Below are 18,535 nucleotides of genomic sequence, written 5' to 3' on the forward strand. Positions count from 1 at the left end.
GTAACTATAATGACAAAATCATAGCAATTGCAGTGAATAAAGGGAAATCAAAGAGCAGACTACATGACGCTGCACCATGTATTATTTTCTGTAAATTAGATATTAAATGCTTTAGAATCAACCAAATTCCACCGATGAACAATCAGTTTCAACAGCAAACGATGACATTCTGATTCACCATAAAACATTCCAAACCCTATCAGATATTTTGCAGCTAGAATCCAGACAAATAAATCAACCAACTCTGTGGAATGGGCATTTCTCAACTATCTATTCCAGTAACTAAAACGAGTAGAGTTTATTTCATAGAATTTACTTTGCGCACATGAATGCGTGGCCAGGCCCCGGAATACCTATCCTATTTTTGTTCAATAAATTTCAAATTTATACCTCTAATTTATGTACAGTATTTATCTCTCACTTTGTTTGCCGCATTTGATTTATGACACTAGTGTTAATGTACAATTGATTTCTCCTATAGTCATATTTCATTGTGTATGTTTAATCTATATGTAGGTGCTAATAACGATAAATTTTCGTAGCCGTTCTATTTAATTAATATTTAAGACAATTGCACTAATTCACCTACACTATTGTTACTATTGACAGCATTCGGTGCCGATAGATTACTGTTATTCGTCGCATTGGCCGTCCGCTGCTGTTCGTCGTTGTTACAATTTTTCACATTGTTCCCGCTACTGCTGTTGTGGTGGAGGTTATTGTTGTTATTGTTATTATTCATTAAGCTCCTTTGGACAACAGGTGGACTGGGATTCCGTGAGGACACGGTAGATGCTGCCGTGGTTGTCGTGGTGGCTGTCGTGGTCGGGTCGATCAACAGCCGATGTTGAACTTTCGATGTGGTAAGTTGGGTCGTGTCAGAGTTGGTCCGAGTACGGGACCGCTTCGGCATGACACTATTTTCTAGTTTTAGCTGGGCATTTACCTCAGCTCGGGCGGCACAAGTGCAAGCCTTCATGAAACTTTTCTTAAAATTTTCACTAAGGTATGCATACAGGATGGGATTGATAGCTGAGTTGATGTAGCCTAAGCAGCCGACCAGCAGGAAGAGGATGATATCGAGCCGAGTACTACAGGACCCATCCGGAGAAGTAATTAGGGCTACCTGTGAAATCCAGTACGGTAACCAACAGAGGATATAGACGGTAATCACGGTGAGTACTAATTTCGTTACTTTTCGGTGTGAACGTCGTTTTCCGCGTGATTTGTTCGTCGTTTTGGGGCCTACGTTCCGAAGTTTACGTATCACAAGACAGTAGAATGTCATTATGAAGCACAGTGGCACAACAAATCCCAGAATCAGCGAGTACAGTGTGAACGTGTATCCGGGTATGTGTTCGTGCGATTCAGGCCACACGATTTGACACGAGTAGCTGTTGGGTTGCAGCTCGATGATGTCACCGTATATCATTATTGGTAGCATGATTAGAGCCGATGCTAGCCATGCCAGTGCTGAGACTACACGCGATACCAGTGGCGTCCGGTACTTGGGCGATGAGATATGATGACAAATGGCAATGTAGCGGTCAGCGGACATGATGAACAGAAATATTGACGAGGTAAATTGCGTAATCGATGTGCTGACCATGTATGCTTTGCACATTGCACCGCCAAAGACCCATCGTTTCATGTGCATCGTTGCTATCAGAAACGGAATACCGATCAGGAAGCACTCGTCCGCAATCGCCAGGTTCAGAATGTACATGTTGGTCACCGTCTGCATGTTAGAAAATCGCAGCACCACATAGATTACCAACGTATTGCCCATCACACCGACCAGACACACGACGGCGTACAGTATCATGAAGACAGTGTACGTGGTTGGCATATCCGTCGAGGGGCAGGTGAAGTTGGAACGAGGAAATGTGTCATTTCCTCCTGTGTCATCCGTTGCATCCACTGACAACTCGCTGACTGAGGAGTTCTCACCAAACAAACCACCCGCAGTCAGAAAGTACGTTAGATTACTACTATCCATGTTGTTACACACCTGCTTCAATTTCGATTTCGAATGAAAAGACTCAATTACCACACTTCGTAACGCTATCGAACATTTAACAAGTTTTCCATATAAAAAAATATAGCACCTCTCTGATCCACGGGCAAACTGATGCTTGCTACCGGCCGTCAACGACTCAAACGTAACTGAATGACTGTGAGTGTTTCCAACATTCCATAGCCAAATGGAGGGAGTGGTCAGTAGTGGCAGCAGGACAGGTGATGGGGAAACATTTCCCAGATGTCCTCCAAGCGGTTGTCCCACGACGGAGCGCGTTATTGGCTATCGAGAGGGTGTGTATCCTGCAAATAGACAGACACAGAGAATGAAAGGAACATTGTGAAAATCAGGTCAGAGGTGTTTGTTATTGAGTTTGAAAAAATATACCCATGAGCGGACGTTGCATATGTGCAATGCGTTGGAAGAGGGGATTTGCGCTGATACGGTGGGATTGTTTTGTAGTATATTGGAAAAAAAAAATTGTCGTATCAGAGAGGCTTCCAAGGTTTTAAGAACAATCCTAAACGTTGCATTTGTTTTATCTATTTCAGTGCTGGTCAACCCCCTTTTTTATCAGTGGCTGTATTTTTCGATGGTAATACCTTAACTTGCATTCTGTGTATCCTCCAGTTATTTCAGTCATTCAGTCGTAAATTTAAGTTTATGGCTTTAAAAAAAATGATATCCATTTGAAGATTATTCATAAAAGAGTTAAATTTGAAACGCTTGTCGAATGATCGTCTGCAGATTATTGTTGTAAAGCTAAATTTGTACTGCGTCTTGATTCCAAATTTGCCAAACGAGCTTCATTTTCGTCCTAACACACTGAAACGTCATTGGGTTAGCGCACGGATGGAGGCAGAATAAAATGGATTCGCTAGGAGCGCTCTTATTGTTTTCTTTTCAAACTTTGCGATCTTGTAGACTTTGTGTTGTAGCTATTGTTCTAAACAATCGTACCAAACGTATGAGTGATTCGTTCACGTTCACGTGGTATATTTGATGTTTTATGCTCGATATGATGGAACTAGGTGCTTATACTGAATTAGTTATCTACCCTACCTCAAACGCTTTTATCACATGCATGCTCTAGGGTGTACACTCAAAAAAAAAAAATCGATTCGTCATTGTTACGTGAATCACGTGGAGCATATCTTTTCACTTTTATGTAAAATTTAGCTATGAACGGGAAGTCCTTTTAAGGTCTCTAGTGATTTTCACATATGAAAAAAAAAATGAGTTCCTCACTCATAATGGTACACAATATGGTGGTATTGCAATGTGTATTTTGACGTAGGACTACGTCTGTAATTTCTATATGGGGGTACACTTTGTGAAAACCGAAAATGGAACATGTAACAAAATTATGAAAGATTATGAACGCTAATAACTCAGCTACCCCTGTACCAATTTCAATAATTTTATCACCAATCGATCACATATGTTTCCACGCCTCTGTTTAATTTAAGACTTTATCATTTTTTAAAATGTCACTATTGAAAATTGTACGAATGTGCAACTGTTGCTTTGATAATTAAACTATCACCGATTGCCTGTACAAAGCGATTTCCCTAACACAGATTTCAAAGTTGACACCCATCCGGTCTCACCAAACGGTGTTTATTCAATCACCGCGTGGTGAGTGGTGGTGTTCTCCAGTACACAAAGAAATGCTATCTGGAAGCAGCGAGCTGCATCCCACATGAGCATCCAAAGAAAGAAGACGAAGCCGCACCGCTATTGATCGGAATCAGTAGCTAATCGTGAGTTGCTGTGGGCCAACTATGTCAAGCGCGTCATACTAAAGAGTATAAACAGAGAGAACCCTGCTCAAATTCCTATTCCTTCACAAAACACAAGCTCCTGCTGCAGATAACAAATAAGATTTTTATATAAGACCACGTAGTTCTACGTCACCATTGCGTACAACCCCATAGGGCTGTCCCTTGTAGTTTTTACATGCCAGTTAAAACCTAGTTAATTCTGGGGCTTATTGAAAATTTTGTGTTGTAAGTATAATGGCTAAACATTTCATCACAGACAAATGTTATGGCACTGACGATAAGCAGTACGATGGATTGGAATGCGAGTTAAACTCCATTGTATCATACATTTCCCTTATCCTTCCCGAGTCCTCTTCCATTCGAATTAATTTCTTCTTCTGTTTGAATATTTGCCACAAATAAGATACAGTCGTATAAAGGAATACTGTAGTATCTTATGTCTTTGTTATTTTCATTTGAAATCACGAATACAACTTATTTGAGCAAGAATTAAGATCATTGAGAACCATCGAGGGAATCACATAACATCTACGTGATAAACCCGTGACCATCTCGCTCACTGAAATGAGCGCTTTCGTATGAGAATCACATAGCACTTACTTGAAAAGAGCGGCAGGAAAATCTATGTATGTTTTCACGTAGCATTGACGTCCAAATTATTCTGAGAGTATTAATCCTTTTCTACATTATACAATTCTAAACGTTTCAGGTATATTGCTTTACAATGTCTACGTCATCAGTGAAGTAAATGAACTAACTGGATGCATTGAAAATCATGGCCTTTTATTAAAGCATGCATTTTTCATATCACCTTCTACTTAGCGTAACGTTGTACATAAGACAGGAAAGACCATCATCCTTCCAAGTCCTTTGCGTTTTTCAAGTGAGTCCGATTTCTTAAGGTGATTCGCTGTGAGATCCTTATTCTTGCTACCACTTCGAAACTTTAAGTGCACAAATATCAGCTTCCACGACACGTACTACACTAAAACTGTTACTCGTTGCGGTGCAACATATATTCAGTAGCAATTTCAGGTGGAATGAGGCTCTAATTTGCGAGATTTGTGTAATTTAAACTTCGATGTGAAATTGCATTTATAGCCTACGTGGTGGCCATTTGTGGATTCTACAAGGAATCTCCTTAAGGTTCAATTTACTTTTAAGCATTTTTTAAAAATTGAAAAGCAGTTTTTTTCGACGCATTATTTTAGATTGCAAAAAGCTCGCGTCATTTTGTGTAAAATATCAAAAGGAATCGAATAGTGCGAGATTTTTGCAATCTGAAATAATACGTCGGAAAAAACTGCTTTTGAAATTTTCCAAAAAGCATCAAAGTAAATTGAACCTTAACCAGGGTTCTGCATTTTCGAAACAAAGAAAAAAAAATGAACTCTCCGCAGAATCGCTTCATTTCGAGCAATATAATTTTCGAATAATTCATTGTGTTTCTTGTTATCGAGTCAAGATGAACATTCCTCCTGTCAAACATGACATGGCTATTGCTTGTTTCGTTTGTCAACTTCATCAGTTCATTAAATTTGAAGCAAAGACTTGTTTCAATTGACGCAATGAATGACTCTAAAACTTCTTCCTTCGTATCTTCCACTTTTACCTCAATTCGGGGCTTCATAATATAGTATCCGCACAATATCGGTTGGCGATAGGGATCGCATCCGGATTATATAAAGTAATAAATTGTTATTTTATATTAAACGAAGATTATTTTAACCATTCTGGAGTCCAAGATGACGGCCATCGGGCTCAGGAAAAGTCTCAAATACTCTACAATATGGGTATTTTTGGAACGGAGGAGACGACGCGAAGATAAAGAAAATCAATGTCCAACGTCATTTAGGAATCCAAGGTGGCGGCCATCGGGCTCAAAAAAATGTCAAATGCCCTAAGATATGGGCACAGACAAACAGACGTAACTCTTCATTGTGTATCTTCGTTCATGCATTTAACGGTTGATTTGAATATTATCAGTTCCGCGAATTACTCGCCGCAGCGCTGGCATCGGATCACTTTGACGTTTCTATATATTCTATAGAACTTTTATGCTATATTGTTTACGAGTTAGTGAGCAAGCTTGTTTTCCGCGAGAAGCCAGATAGATGTCGTTACAGTGGTTATATGTTTTGAGATACTATGTTTTCAAGAACAAGGTTTTCAAAGAGTTACGTCTTTTTGTCTGTGATATGGATATTTTCGAAACGGGGAGGATGCGTAGATGGCAAAAATCGATCTACGACGCAATTATGGAGTCCAAGATTGTGGCCATTGGTTTTCATAAAACGTGTCAAATACCCTCAAAGATATGTGTATTTTCGGAACGGGGACGGCACGTAGATGCCAAAAATCGAAATTTGATGCCATTTTGAATTGCAAGACGGCGACCATCCGGTTTCAAGAAAAATGTCAAATACCCTAAGATATAAGTATTTTCGGAAAGGAGATGTCGCGTAGATGCCGAAAATCGATATCCGACGCCATTTTGGAATTCAATATGGCGGCCATTGGGTTTCGCAAGAAGGGTGAAATACCCTAAGATCTGGGTATTTTCGGAACGGAGGTATTTGACAGTTTCACATTTTTTGCTGAACCAAACGTTACTGGCTGGCAAATGAATGGGATAATGCGTACCACCGGTACTTCGCGTAGTTGTGAAGGTTATAAAATAGACCCGTAACGCAAGTGAAAGTGGTCCTTAGCCTCTTGCCCAGTAACTCCTATCCCTTCCTCCCCGCGGCGCCGGCTGGGGTACGAGTAACCTTAGGGAAGACCGGGTAGCCGGTGGGAACTTTGGTCGTATGCTGACAGGGAAGGGGGAGCCGCATCCTTTTCGGAGGATGTGGCTTACAAAACCCGAGCATCTGTTCTCCATGTTAGGGGCGGCTCAAACAGCGTCTGACTGGCATCCAGCGGTTGAATACGAAATGCTTCTCCCCGAAAGCTATACCCAAGATGGCAGTCCCATCATGGCGGATAGGAGACCTTAGGCCAACCACCTACTGTCTCCGAAACCTTCAAATTGTTACAGAAACCTATAGTGAAAGATTACGAACTGATTTTATGGCAACGACTTTTAGTGCTAAACAACGGACAATAATTGGAACATGGAATGTACTGACACTAAGCCAACTCGCCAGTGAGGCCCGCCGTATGAAGCTAGAAATACTGAGACTTAGTGAAGTCCGCTGGCCGAACTTTGGAGAACACAAGCTGCCTTCGGGACAGGTACTTTTATATTCTGGTATGCGATGCACTCCGCGACATCGTGGAGTTGGCTTTCTGCTTAGCGCCCAAGCACAGGCTGCGCTCATCAAGTGGGAACCTATCAATGAGGGAATAATCGTTGCCAGATTTAGAACACGGGTCCGAAACTTTACCACAATCCAACGTTATGCGCCAACCGATGCTGCCGAATTGCAGGACAAAGAGCACTTTTACAGTCAACTGAATGCTGTCGTGGATAAGACTCCAAGAGGTGATATCAAGATCTACATAGGCGACTTCAATGCGAAGATTGGTTCCGACAACTCGGACTATGAGCGCATTATGGGACGCCATGGTCTCGGAGATATGAGCGAGAACGGCGAGCTGCTTGCAGAGTTTTGTGGCTTCGATGAGATGCCAAGGCTGAAAGTCTCGTTAATAAAGGAAGGTTTTGTGGCAACAACGACATGGTGATTGGGGGTTCGCTCTTCCCCCACCGTCCAGTGCATAAAGTCACTTGGGTCTCCCGTGATGGATATACAGAGAACCAAATCGACCACATCTGCATCAGCCGAAAATGGAGACGGAGCCTTCTTGATGTTCGGAATAAACGCAGCGCTGACATCGCATCTGACCATCATCTCCTGGTCGGTGAGATCCGCCTACGCATTGCGCGGGTTCAACGGTGGGAGGAGAGTCTCGGGCGGCGATTCAACACACGTCGACTGGATGACCCAGCAGCAGTGAAGAGATCGTTCGTCGAAGAACTCGAGGCTCGCGCAGCTAATATTCCGGAAGGTGGCAGCGTAGAAGAACAGTGGACGAGCATCAAGAATGCCTTCATTGAAACAAGCGAGAGCCTCATCGAAGCACAGTACGATGCTTTCTCATGCAGAGTGTTGCACAACGGAGCTTTGTCTGACCCGATTCGGGTAATCGCGGGTGTGAGGCAAGGATGTATATTATCACGGCTACTGTTCCTCGTCGTAATCGACGCGATCATGGTTGGAGCCGTTGACCGTGTACCGAACCGTGGGTTGCTGTGGCAGCCTATTACTATGGAGCATCTCAACGACTTTGATTTGGCGATGTTTCGTTATTAGCACAACGGCGCTCTGACATGCAGAGTAAGCTCGACGACCTTGTGGAACGCTCCTCTGAAGCAGGGCTAACCATCAACGTTAACAACACAACACGGACAACCGTTCCAATTTCACGGTAGCTTAGCAGGTAGGGGCCTCATAGCCTAGTCAGTAAGGGCACGGTATTACCAAGCCGGAGGCAGCGGGTTCCATTCCCGGTCCGGTCGAGGGAATCTTTCGGGTTGGAAATTTTTTCGACTTCCCTGGGCATAGAGCATCATTGTGCTTGCCACACAATATACAAATTCATGCATTGGTAATTGGCATCGAAAGCTCTCAATTAATAACTGAGGAAGTGCATTTAGAACACTAAGTTGAGAGCACGCAATAAGGTAATATGCAGTAAGCAATAAGCTTGAAATGCGAATAAGAAGAAGAAGAAGAAGCAGGCAGTGGGGCAAGTTGAAAGCTTCCAATATCTTGGCAGCTAGATAGCGTCGGACGGCGGTACCAAGGTTCACGGATTAAGAAGGTGAGGGCTGCTTTTGCCAGTTTGCGAAATGTATGAATAGCGAATCAGATCAGTCGACGCACCAAAATCCGAATTTTTAACTCGAACGTGAAGTCTGTGCTGTTATACGCCAGTGAAATATGTTGTGTATCAGCGGAGAGCACTCAGAAGCTGCAGGTGTTTATCAACTGATGCCTGCGGTACATAATTTGTGCCTGGTGGCCCCACAATTGGATCTCAAATTCCGAGCTTCATCGTTTGTGCCATCAGAAGCCGATAGAGACAGAAATTCGTGAACGGAAGTGGAGGTGGGTCGGCCACACACTACGACGGAGCGGAAACGAAATCTGCAAGCAAGCACTGGACTGGAATCCAGTAGGACATCGCAGCAGAGGCAGACCCAGAGGCTCGTGGCGACCGAGCCTAATCAGTGAAATTAAGAACGTTGACCGAAATTTGACTTGGGCAAAGGTCAAGGTCAAAGCTAGTAATCGCCCAGGATGTAAATCTTTCACAAAGGCCCTTTGCACCCCTGGAGGTGCACCGCCGTTTCAAATTTAAAAATGGATTCGGATATCGGTTTCAGGACGTTACTCCGATTCTAAAAAAATTGATGGGTATTTGATAAAACTTCCCACTTTTCCTTAGGTGGAAGCCGTTATCTTGGACTTCAAAATGGCTTCGGATACCAATTCCAAAAATATCCATATTGATTGTTATTTGACAGTGTATTCAATATTTAACCTGGCTTTGTAGTGATTATTGGATAATCGGGTAGAGGTTGAGTAATCGCCTTTCAAGTTCACACATAACTAAACAGCAGGATATCAGCTGTATAGAAGCGTAAATAGATATTCAATAAGAGCTTGTCTCAACCATCACAAGCCACAATCTTGGATTTAAAAATGACGTCGGACATCGACTTCCGGCCTCTAGACGTCATCGCGATTAAAATGAACCAAGTGTACAATCAACAAAAGTCAGAAAAACTGCGCGTCTTTGGATCGAACAGTTACGCTTCAATGCGAAAAAAAAAAGTTGTGTTGCGAGTGATTGGTGATGGATAGTGGTCGCAGAGCATTTTTCTCTACTAAGATCCCTCTAGTCGGAGCAACTAGACTGTGTTTCGTGATTGTTAAGGGTTTCCGCTGCTGTGTGAGGAAGGAAAGGCAAAAGAGCTGAAGAAGTAGCGGCAGCATATCTTCTTCTTCATTCCTTTATATAACGTCGGTCTATGTTCCGCAATCTAGCGCCAATCACCGACGGACATCGATTGCCATATACTGAAAAAAGTTTTCACTTAGTTTCTATTAGGAACGCACATAGTATTTTTTCCAAAAACAAAAACAATGATTTTTACCTGAATATCACATAGCATTAGACATTCTATATGAGAAATCATATAGATTTCATTGGACACATAACGTTCATGTGATTTAGTGGTGCAATTTTCAATTATGGGATCATATGAAAGTTATGTGAAATTCACATGGATATTTTCCACTGGTTATGTGATTTATTTTATGAGTGTATATTGACGAGCAATCGAATGTGCGAGAAGGCAACTTCCACACCTGCGTAGGATATCGCACATGGGCCGGGACCAACGGCTTCATTTCCCTGACCTGAGATTTTTTTCCTTGATTTGTTTTCCGACGCCAAGGAGGCAGCTCCCACACCTGGACCCTACATATCGATCCATCAACTCATGGACCGGGGACCAAAGGCTTTACTTCCCTTCCGAAGAAAGGCGTGATCAGAGATTTTATGCCTCAGAAAATCCTGACGGCGTCAACTGAGACTGAACCCAAACCTTTTGGGGTGAGAGGCAATCACGGTTACCATTACACCACCTGCACCGCTAAAGAGACATGAGATGTTTATGCCTCAGAAAAATCCCACCGACCTCGGCAGGGATTGAACCCAGATCCATTGGGGTGAGAAAGCAGTTACGCTTACCACTATACCACCGGCGTCGGCTCGGCAGCATATCCATGGGAGCTCTTCGAAATTATCTTGATGTCATATTGGATGAGATCTTTCCTTTGTTTTTCTCTTAACTTTCATCCCATTGTTATAAGAAACTTTCATTCCATTATTATAAGAAACACCAGGCCACCCGATTGAATGGAAATGGATGGGAAGAGTGGAAATGCCAACTCCCTGTCCTAAATTTTCCCACTGATTGGGGCATCCTTCTTTTAGATGGCCTGTTTTTTGACCGGTTGCATGACCCTGTTTTTGGAAGGAGATTCTCATCCATCCCGTGGATGCACGTGGGCGATGTTGTCCACCAATTTACCCAAACCGTTTTGACCCTTCATACAATGGCAGGTTGAGTACAATTAGAGGTTATTAAAGTTGATCAAGTCGTTCAGCGAGGATAGTCCACAGTCTACTGACAGTTGTTTCGCTACAGTGAGCGATAGTTCCACTTCATCATCATTCTCTTCACTTTGTATGGTCTATTTGTACGACCCTTTGAACCCATTTTTAGAAATTTTTCTGAAAATTCAGAAAATTGCACACTTAAAAATGTTCTATAGAGTTTTCATGTATGTAGATATTGTTTCGAAAGCCAAATCTATCATTCTAGGAGTGAGCAAGTTCATTATCACCCTAATTTTTTTTAACACCCTAATTCTTATCGTACCTAACGAGATCATGGTAGATGAAATGACCGTGTATAGCATCAATATGAAGCATCCAGTGGTGGGCTCATAAGCCACTCGCGACTTAATCGTTCTTCCGAAAATCATTAATTTTTCTTTCGTTAATAAATTCAGACTGAATTTTTTGCCAGGTAATTCAACAATGATAATAGTGTTTCACTATCAGGTATATAATTCTTTTCATTCTAGGCTTTATACGATTCTTTTGCGAGCATTTTGACGACTCTCAACTTAGTGTTATTAATTGAATGCATTCTATGCCAACCAAAGCATGGAATTGAATATTGTGTGGCAAGCAAAATGATACTCTATGCCCGACAAAATTTCCAACCCAAAAGATGTCCTCGAATGAACCGGTAATCAAACCTTCCGCCTCCGGTTTGGCAATACCCTTCATTTACATACATAGGCTATCTGAGACCACTAGAACTAATGCATAGAGATGACTGAAAAATTCTCATCCGATTGATTGAATTTACTTTTTTTCCTGAAAAGTTACAATTAACAGCAACCGCCTACACAATTTTCCAGAACAATTTGCAGCTTTGTGTGCCTTCGCGTCATCGTTAGGCTAACTAGTAAAAGCGCACATATCATCCGTACACCCGCTCGAAGAGATTGAGCGGACATTCATTGTATGTTCATGACGATGGCACGAATGCTTCTATTTGTTCATCGTTTTATTTGATTTTAGAGAGCATTTGAGTCTGCAGCTGACAACAATGTGTGGAGTCCTGTATGACGTAAATGAATAAAATAATGGACTTCGCAAAAACTGTGGATAAATCAACAATGCATCAAATAGCTGCTGCATGCACAAACTGTTTTCCGGAGTGGCTGGAGCATAAACGCTCTATTGAAAAACCGATAGGTATTCCAGAGATGGGCAGTCCAGAAATGTGTTCACTCACGTGCGAAATATGTACAAACGTTGAAACCGAGGAACAAAAAAATGTGATAATAGCCGTTATTAGAATTGTACTATTGTTTGCACAAATGGTCTATGGAAAGTTAAGTGAATGAGTTCAATTGATTCCGCTTCGTGGTTGTGTTAATCCGAGTAGAATGATGGATCTTTGGGGACTGCAAATTTAATGGTTGCACAATTTTCGATTGAAAATTATTCATTTGATGAATTGAAAGCAAACCATTTTACAATACACACAACACAATTTTTTGAATATTACATCATATTCATATTCACATTTTCAATATTTCATATAACAGCTAGAAGTACGTTGATCGATTCTAAATTTTTTTTTTCTTTGCTGTGAAGGTAACATCAAAACGAACAATTCGGTTTTTAAGGAGTTTGAGTTTATGATTGATTTACTTATGTTCATCTACTTTAAAGGGTTTTCAAATTGTGCTCACCTAAGCCTTTACTAATTCTCTGTGAAGCGTGAATCGCTAAATTTTGTTAGGTGGCATTCAGATTTTCTTCGTCATTGAAGGGTAATGGGATTAAACTTCTGCCTATCAAGTAAATAAATTCTTTTTCAGTCAAGTCAAGATAAGTGCGAAAACGCTTTCGGCGCACTTATTCCTTTGCTCATAACGAAAAAGTGCGCAGTAGAACACCAAGACGATACAGCGTACTTTTATTAACGATTCCACACTTTTGAGGAGTTCAGTTAGAAATTCAAAATAAAATATTCAACTATATACTTTCCCCATTTTGGCACTTTTATGTTTATATATTCTAAATTGCTACTGCAATTTAGACCGTAACAAAAACAAGCTTGTTGGTACCGTAAAACGGGGTAACATTGATAGTTTTTAAAAACATATTCTAAATACTTTTTACAGCACTGAATGTTTTTCAAATTTTATATTTTTAATCCAAGTACTGAGGATCCAAGAGTTAATTCGTTAGTAATATGTTGAACGAAAATTAAAGCATTTGCACTATTTTTTTAGTTTTGTAACCGAACTTCAGTATTTTGATTTGGGGTTACTTTGATAATGCTCGATGAATGTAGAAAATAAAGAGTTAAACTCAAACAATTTAGTTCTTTAAATGTGACACTTTGAATGAGTATATAATCAGAAAACTTCATAAGCAATAAGAATACAATATTGAATTTGTGATGGCTGTATCGCAAATACATTTCATAAGTGATGGTTTGAGTGCTTTTTCAAAAAGGCGAAAAACACAAAAATGGTTTTTTAATATTTTTGTAAAATATGTAACAAATACTACATGAAAACTATATAGGGGAATTTACGTATTCTCGGTAACCTAAGCAGCGACAATCTTTATAAAGCCTTTTTCTCTAAGGAACGCACACATATGCAGTATTGGTTTATTTACAATCTTTTGCTGCCAGCTACTCTAACAATTTCAGTTGAAATAATTGTCAAAAACTGTTTTGAAACGCTTTTACAATGCTCCAATCTTCTCTTGTAAGAGCGACTATTGTGGGCAACATCTTTTTATTCGGCAACCGTTCTATTTGAGCTGCGTGTTAAACAGCTTTGCTTTCATCGGCAACTCGAAATCAGCAGCATTTTAGAGTGCGTGTGTTTCATTTCAAGAAAACCCTGCTAGATTGCTTTTTCTCAGTGGTAAAAATATAATCAAATTGAAGCTGAAAGGCTAAAGAATCGTTTGAATGCATTTAGCGAAGTGTTTTCTTGATTTACTCAAATTATTTTTAAAAAAATAGACCAATGTAAACCCGTATGGGGGTAACATTGGCCAAGAAATAAATTTGGTTAAAATATCTTAAAATATGTATCGTAGCTATTAAGAGTACACTTGGTACAGATCATGATGAACTTCGTATGTATGGCTAAATATCGCGTGTAACTGTAGTCTATGCACATAAAAGGGTGTTGGAACTTTTGTTTCCATGCGGTTATTTTTAAAAACGTGGTTTTGCTACCATTTAGGACACTTAACTTTACAGCACTATTTAAATAAAACAACTGGCAAATGTTATCTACACTTTACTCCAGAAGTTCAAGAAACATATTATAGTCATCATTTTCTTTACATTCAAGATATTTGCATCAATAAACATTGTTGACCCAATGTCATCCCATCTTACAGTATTCGATTTAGTCTGAAAAGAACAATCCTTGCAATTCATTTCTGTCGAAGCTATTCACTCCATGAGACTGGTAAAGCACTCCTCGTATTACCTAATAACAATACGAGTGCTTCTAAGTGCTTTTATCAGCACCTTTGCATGGATCCCATCTCATTGCTCGATTCCGGACAATGAGATGGTGGACTCACTTGCTACTATTGTAAAACGGTCTACACTGATTGACGACAAATAAATAAATAAATAAATAAATAAGGTAGGCGGGAAGGCGATATTTACGAGCGACAAGTCACCTACAATTAATTTTTCTTCATTTATCGTCAACAGTCGCTCGCCAGCTGGCAGAATAAATGGAGTGATGGGAGTTTGGGAAGATGGCTATATTCGGTCATCCCTAAGGTGTCGAAGAGTCCTTGGTTCAAAGGGTTCAAGGTGGGTCGAGACCAGAGATGCCAGATTTTGTTTCAGAAGTCTGCGAAAAATGTCTGTGAATTTCAGAAATGTCTGTAATTGGAATTCATAAAATTAGCAGAAGTTTTGCGTGTGACGGGGGGGGGCAGAGGTCATGAAATGGATGGGAAATTTGAAATTGAGCAAGCAAAACAGACCTGCTTTTAACGAATCGAACCTAATTGGAGTTGGTAATGCATCCATTTACGCCTTATACGTTAAAAGAAATTAATAAAAAGATAAATTACGGTTACACGACAAATGAAGTCAACTTAGAGTTGAGAATAATTTACTCATATTCTTGAAAACGCAGTCACCTCATAGACTGAGTAAAACTTTCCGAGCTTTTACAGAAATTTGTTTTCTAATATGAGCAACATCTCGATGCACATATGACATTATTACACGGAAAAGAAGTTTTCTCCATTGGGAATGAACATAATAATTTTCCATTAACAAAACCAATGATATCTATCTAAATTTCACATAACATTCATGTCATGGTGAGTTCTATATGATAAATCATTTAAATTTCATTTGACACATAAGGTTGATGTGATTTTGTGGTGAAATTCCCAATTATGATATCCCATGAAAGTTATGTGAAATTGGAATGAATATTTTCCATTGGATATGTGATTTATTCTTTGAGAGTTTACTTCTAAACTGAGTAAATTTTTCGTCGATTTGTATCATATTCGAGAAGATTTATGAGGCTCGGAAAATTTTACTCAGTATACAAGTAAACTACGATTTTTAGAGTTTGAGAAATTTAAAATTAAATTTGAGTAGATTTTATATGCCATGTAGTGTGGAAATCCGTTAGTTACTTAGTACTGGTCCTTTTGCACGACAGCAGCGGGGGAACGACCACATCTTAGTGCGAGATTCAACTTTCCACCAGCTAAATATGGAGAAATCGACAATCAAAGAGCAATTTATAAGCTTGTTAGTACGATTCTAAACACTTCGTGATCAAAAAGCGTTGATGGATCAGGATCAGGGTTACTGAAACGATTGAGATAGGATGGAATATCGAAAAAAAGATAATCGAGAAATGGAGAGTACTGTACAACGAAGCCAAGTTCGATGAATTGGCGCTAAACATGAACACTGTTGTAACGATTTTACAAATACAGTTTTAAAATAAGATATATCAAGCAACATATTCATTACATTTTGCAAAACAATTACACACCTGATTTAGCGAAGTTTTTAGCTAAAGATAACAGAATTTGCTAAAACCAACCTTTTTGCCTTTCTCGTACACCAAGGTGAACCTTGAAATCACTTGAAAAACAATGTCTTTCCAAGACCCAGAGAGACGAATGACATATACCAATATAGACTCATCTCAACGGGGTCGGGAAATTTTTCTGTATGTTTGTATATATGTATGTATGTATGTAAGTTCGTATGAGTGTAACTCACTCAATTTTCGCAGAGTTGGCTGGACTAATTTGAGTGGAACAAGTTCCAGAAGATGTGTTTCAGATTCTCATTGATCGCTATTGATTTTTTTTTTTCCCGATCGGATTTTGGTTCCGAAGATATGAACAAAAATGTGAATTCCAGATTTCACTGGGGAATTCGCAAAAGATTGATATTTATATTGATTTTCCTTAACTTATAGATTAGGGGAAATGGCTCTAATGTTAGCGTATGGATCTAAGATTGGGCCCATCACAAACCTGCTATTTATCAATTTTATCTAGATGAACGTGTCATTGGGACGGTACTAATGGATATTTTTGGTTTCTATTGAAAATTTAGTTGATTGCTGTATTTATGTATGGGCGCAAATAAGGGGCATTTAGGCCGACATTACATCCATTTTCATTGGGAATTCATTGGGCAAACGCACAGGGCACTATTCACCTATTTTCTATTTATTATAAGGATGATCATACCTCAGATTTAAAGTTTCACTGCAATCGCGGAGTTTACCAAGCACAACCACGTTGCAATTTGCTTATTCGTATTTATTTGTGTAAACGGTTTTACTTTCCTTCCGAAGGAAGACGTGATCAGTAATTTTATGCCTCAGAAAATCCCGGTGGCGCCTACCCAGACTTTTTGGGGTGAGCGGCAATCACGTTTACCACTACACCACTGGAAAGAAGCTTAAAACCCGTTATAATTGTGTGAAGCAAATTTCCGGAACTCAGTTATATCATAGTTGTAGGCCGGAAAACGAAAATTATGTTATTGTGAAACGATTCTCATTCTCGGATGAAGAACATTCTATGAACCTGTGAAAGTATCTTTAAACATGATCTGTAATAAAAAATATATAAAAAAAAAATAAAGGGAAGGAAAGCGTTGGTCTCCCGGTCCATGAGTCTATAAATAGGGTCTAGGTGTGGAATCTGTCACCCTGGCGTCGGTTGCATTTGTTCTCAGTATGGAAAACAAGATCGACGGAAAATAAATCAAGGAAAAAAAACTAATCTGAATAAATGAACAAATCAACTCTGAAACTTTGGTTTAATTCCGATAAACACATCTGATTTTAGAATATATTTGTTTTGTGGCAACAATTTTGTACTCACCCTTTAATCCCCATACAAACTTAGAATCATATGCGCGACCTCTAACAGGCATGGAATATCATTTGCATTCATTTCGTGCATTCATTTACATTCATTTGCCTCTAACTTTTTTTTTAACAGCATTCCGCAAAATGATGTGTGGAGCTTTTGTAGGTTTTGTTATTAACTACAACTTTTGTTAAAAGGTCAAAACCATATCGCTTATGCATGACGAAGCAGAGCGAACAGAAGCCACTACTGTTTTTCAGTGAATGTATTTTACATTCACTGAAAAACAGTAACAAGTTATGCCCGCTCTAGTTCGTGATGCATAAGAGATACAGATTTGAGTTGTGAGCAAAACTTGTAGTTAATAACAAAACCTACAAAAGCTTCATACATCATTTTGCGGAATGCTGTTGATGAAAAAAGTTAGAGGCAAATGAATGTAAATGAATGTATGAAATGAATGCAAATGATTTTCCATGCCTGCCTCTAAACGTTCATCAATCTTTAGCATTTTTTTTCTCAGACTCATATTTAAAGGTTATCAAACAGGATGGTGGCATTAATGATTGTAAATACTTTTTTTTCATAATGAAGCACCCCATCAGCATAGTAAGATTTGTTCATAAACAGAACTATTGGTTTTTTCTTCAAACATCCGTATGAATCTAATGATGAGTCAAAAGTTTTGTAATGCCACGAATACATTACAATGCCAGAGATTCAGTGTACTCAAAATCCACTATGAAATGTTCAGTTCATACTAGTACCTTCCCCAAAAGCACCGACTCCCCTCGACAAGACATATTGTAAAACTTTCTTAATTTACTATATTATTGAACCATACATAATGCATCAACACATGATATTGGCTGCATAAATTGGATGATAACAGTGAAATGGATTTGCTCATCTTACGAGCAGCAGCCGACCCAGACTCGAAAAGTGCATCTGGCAGGCGAGCGTTTCAAAACGCACCTAATCATCGGAACCGCATTATGCCGCCGGAAGTGGTTTATTAAACTTTGTCGTCTTGGCTTGGATAATGCCGGTCCCAGTGCATGGCATCTTGTGATATTGCAGTAGGACCCTGGAGATCTGCTTTTGTGGCGTACTTTTTTACTGTAGATAAAGTCACCGGAAGTCAACTTTGGGAGCACCAGCCCAGCTCAGAAAGTCGATCGAGTGTCGCCTCCCCTCTACCTCCGAG

At 39.7% G+C, this 18,535-nt stretch overlaps 1 protein-coding gene across 2 annotated transcripts in view; it reads right to left on the reverse strand.

Moving 5' to 3' along the window:
* Positions 1-338: 338 nt before the first annotated feature.
* Positions 339-18,535, reverse strand: part of LOC135701933 (somatostatin receptor type 2-like) — a 170,862-nt gene continuing 152,665 nt past the window's right edge. For both annotated transcript variants that reach the window (XM_065222883.1, XM_065222884.1), the window contains exon 3: positions 339-2,322. In XM_065222883.1, coding sequence (XP_065078955.1) covers positions 563-1,999 — 1,437 coding nt within the window. In that variant the 5' untranslated portion in view covers positions 2,000-2,322 and the 3' untranslated portion in view covers positions 339-562. The remainder of the gene's footprint in view (positions 2,323-18,535) is intronic.

Source organism: Ochlerotatus camptorhynchus, unplaced genomic scaffold, assembly GCF_037179485.1.
Source record: "Ochlerotatus camptorhynchus isolate MF236.1 unplaced genomic scaffold, CSIRO-AGI_Acam_v1.1 ptg000180l, whole genome shotgun sequence".
Taxonomy (NCBI): domain Eukaryota; kingdom Metazoa; phylum Arthropoda; class Insecta; order Diptera; family Culicidae; genus Ochlerotatus; species Ochlerotatus camptorhynchus.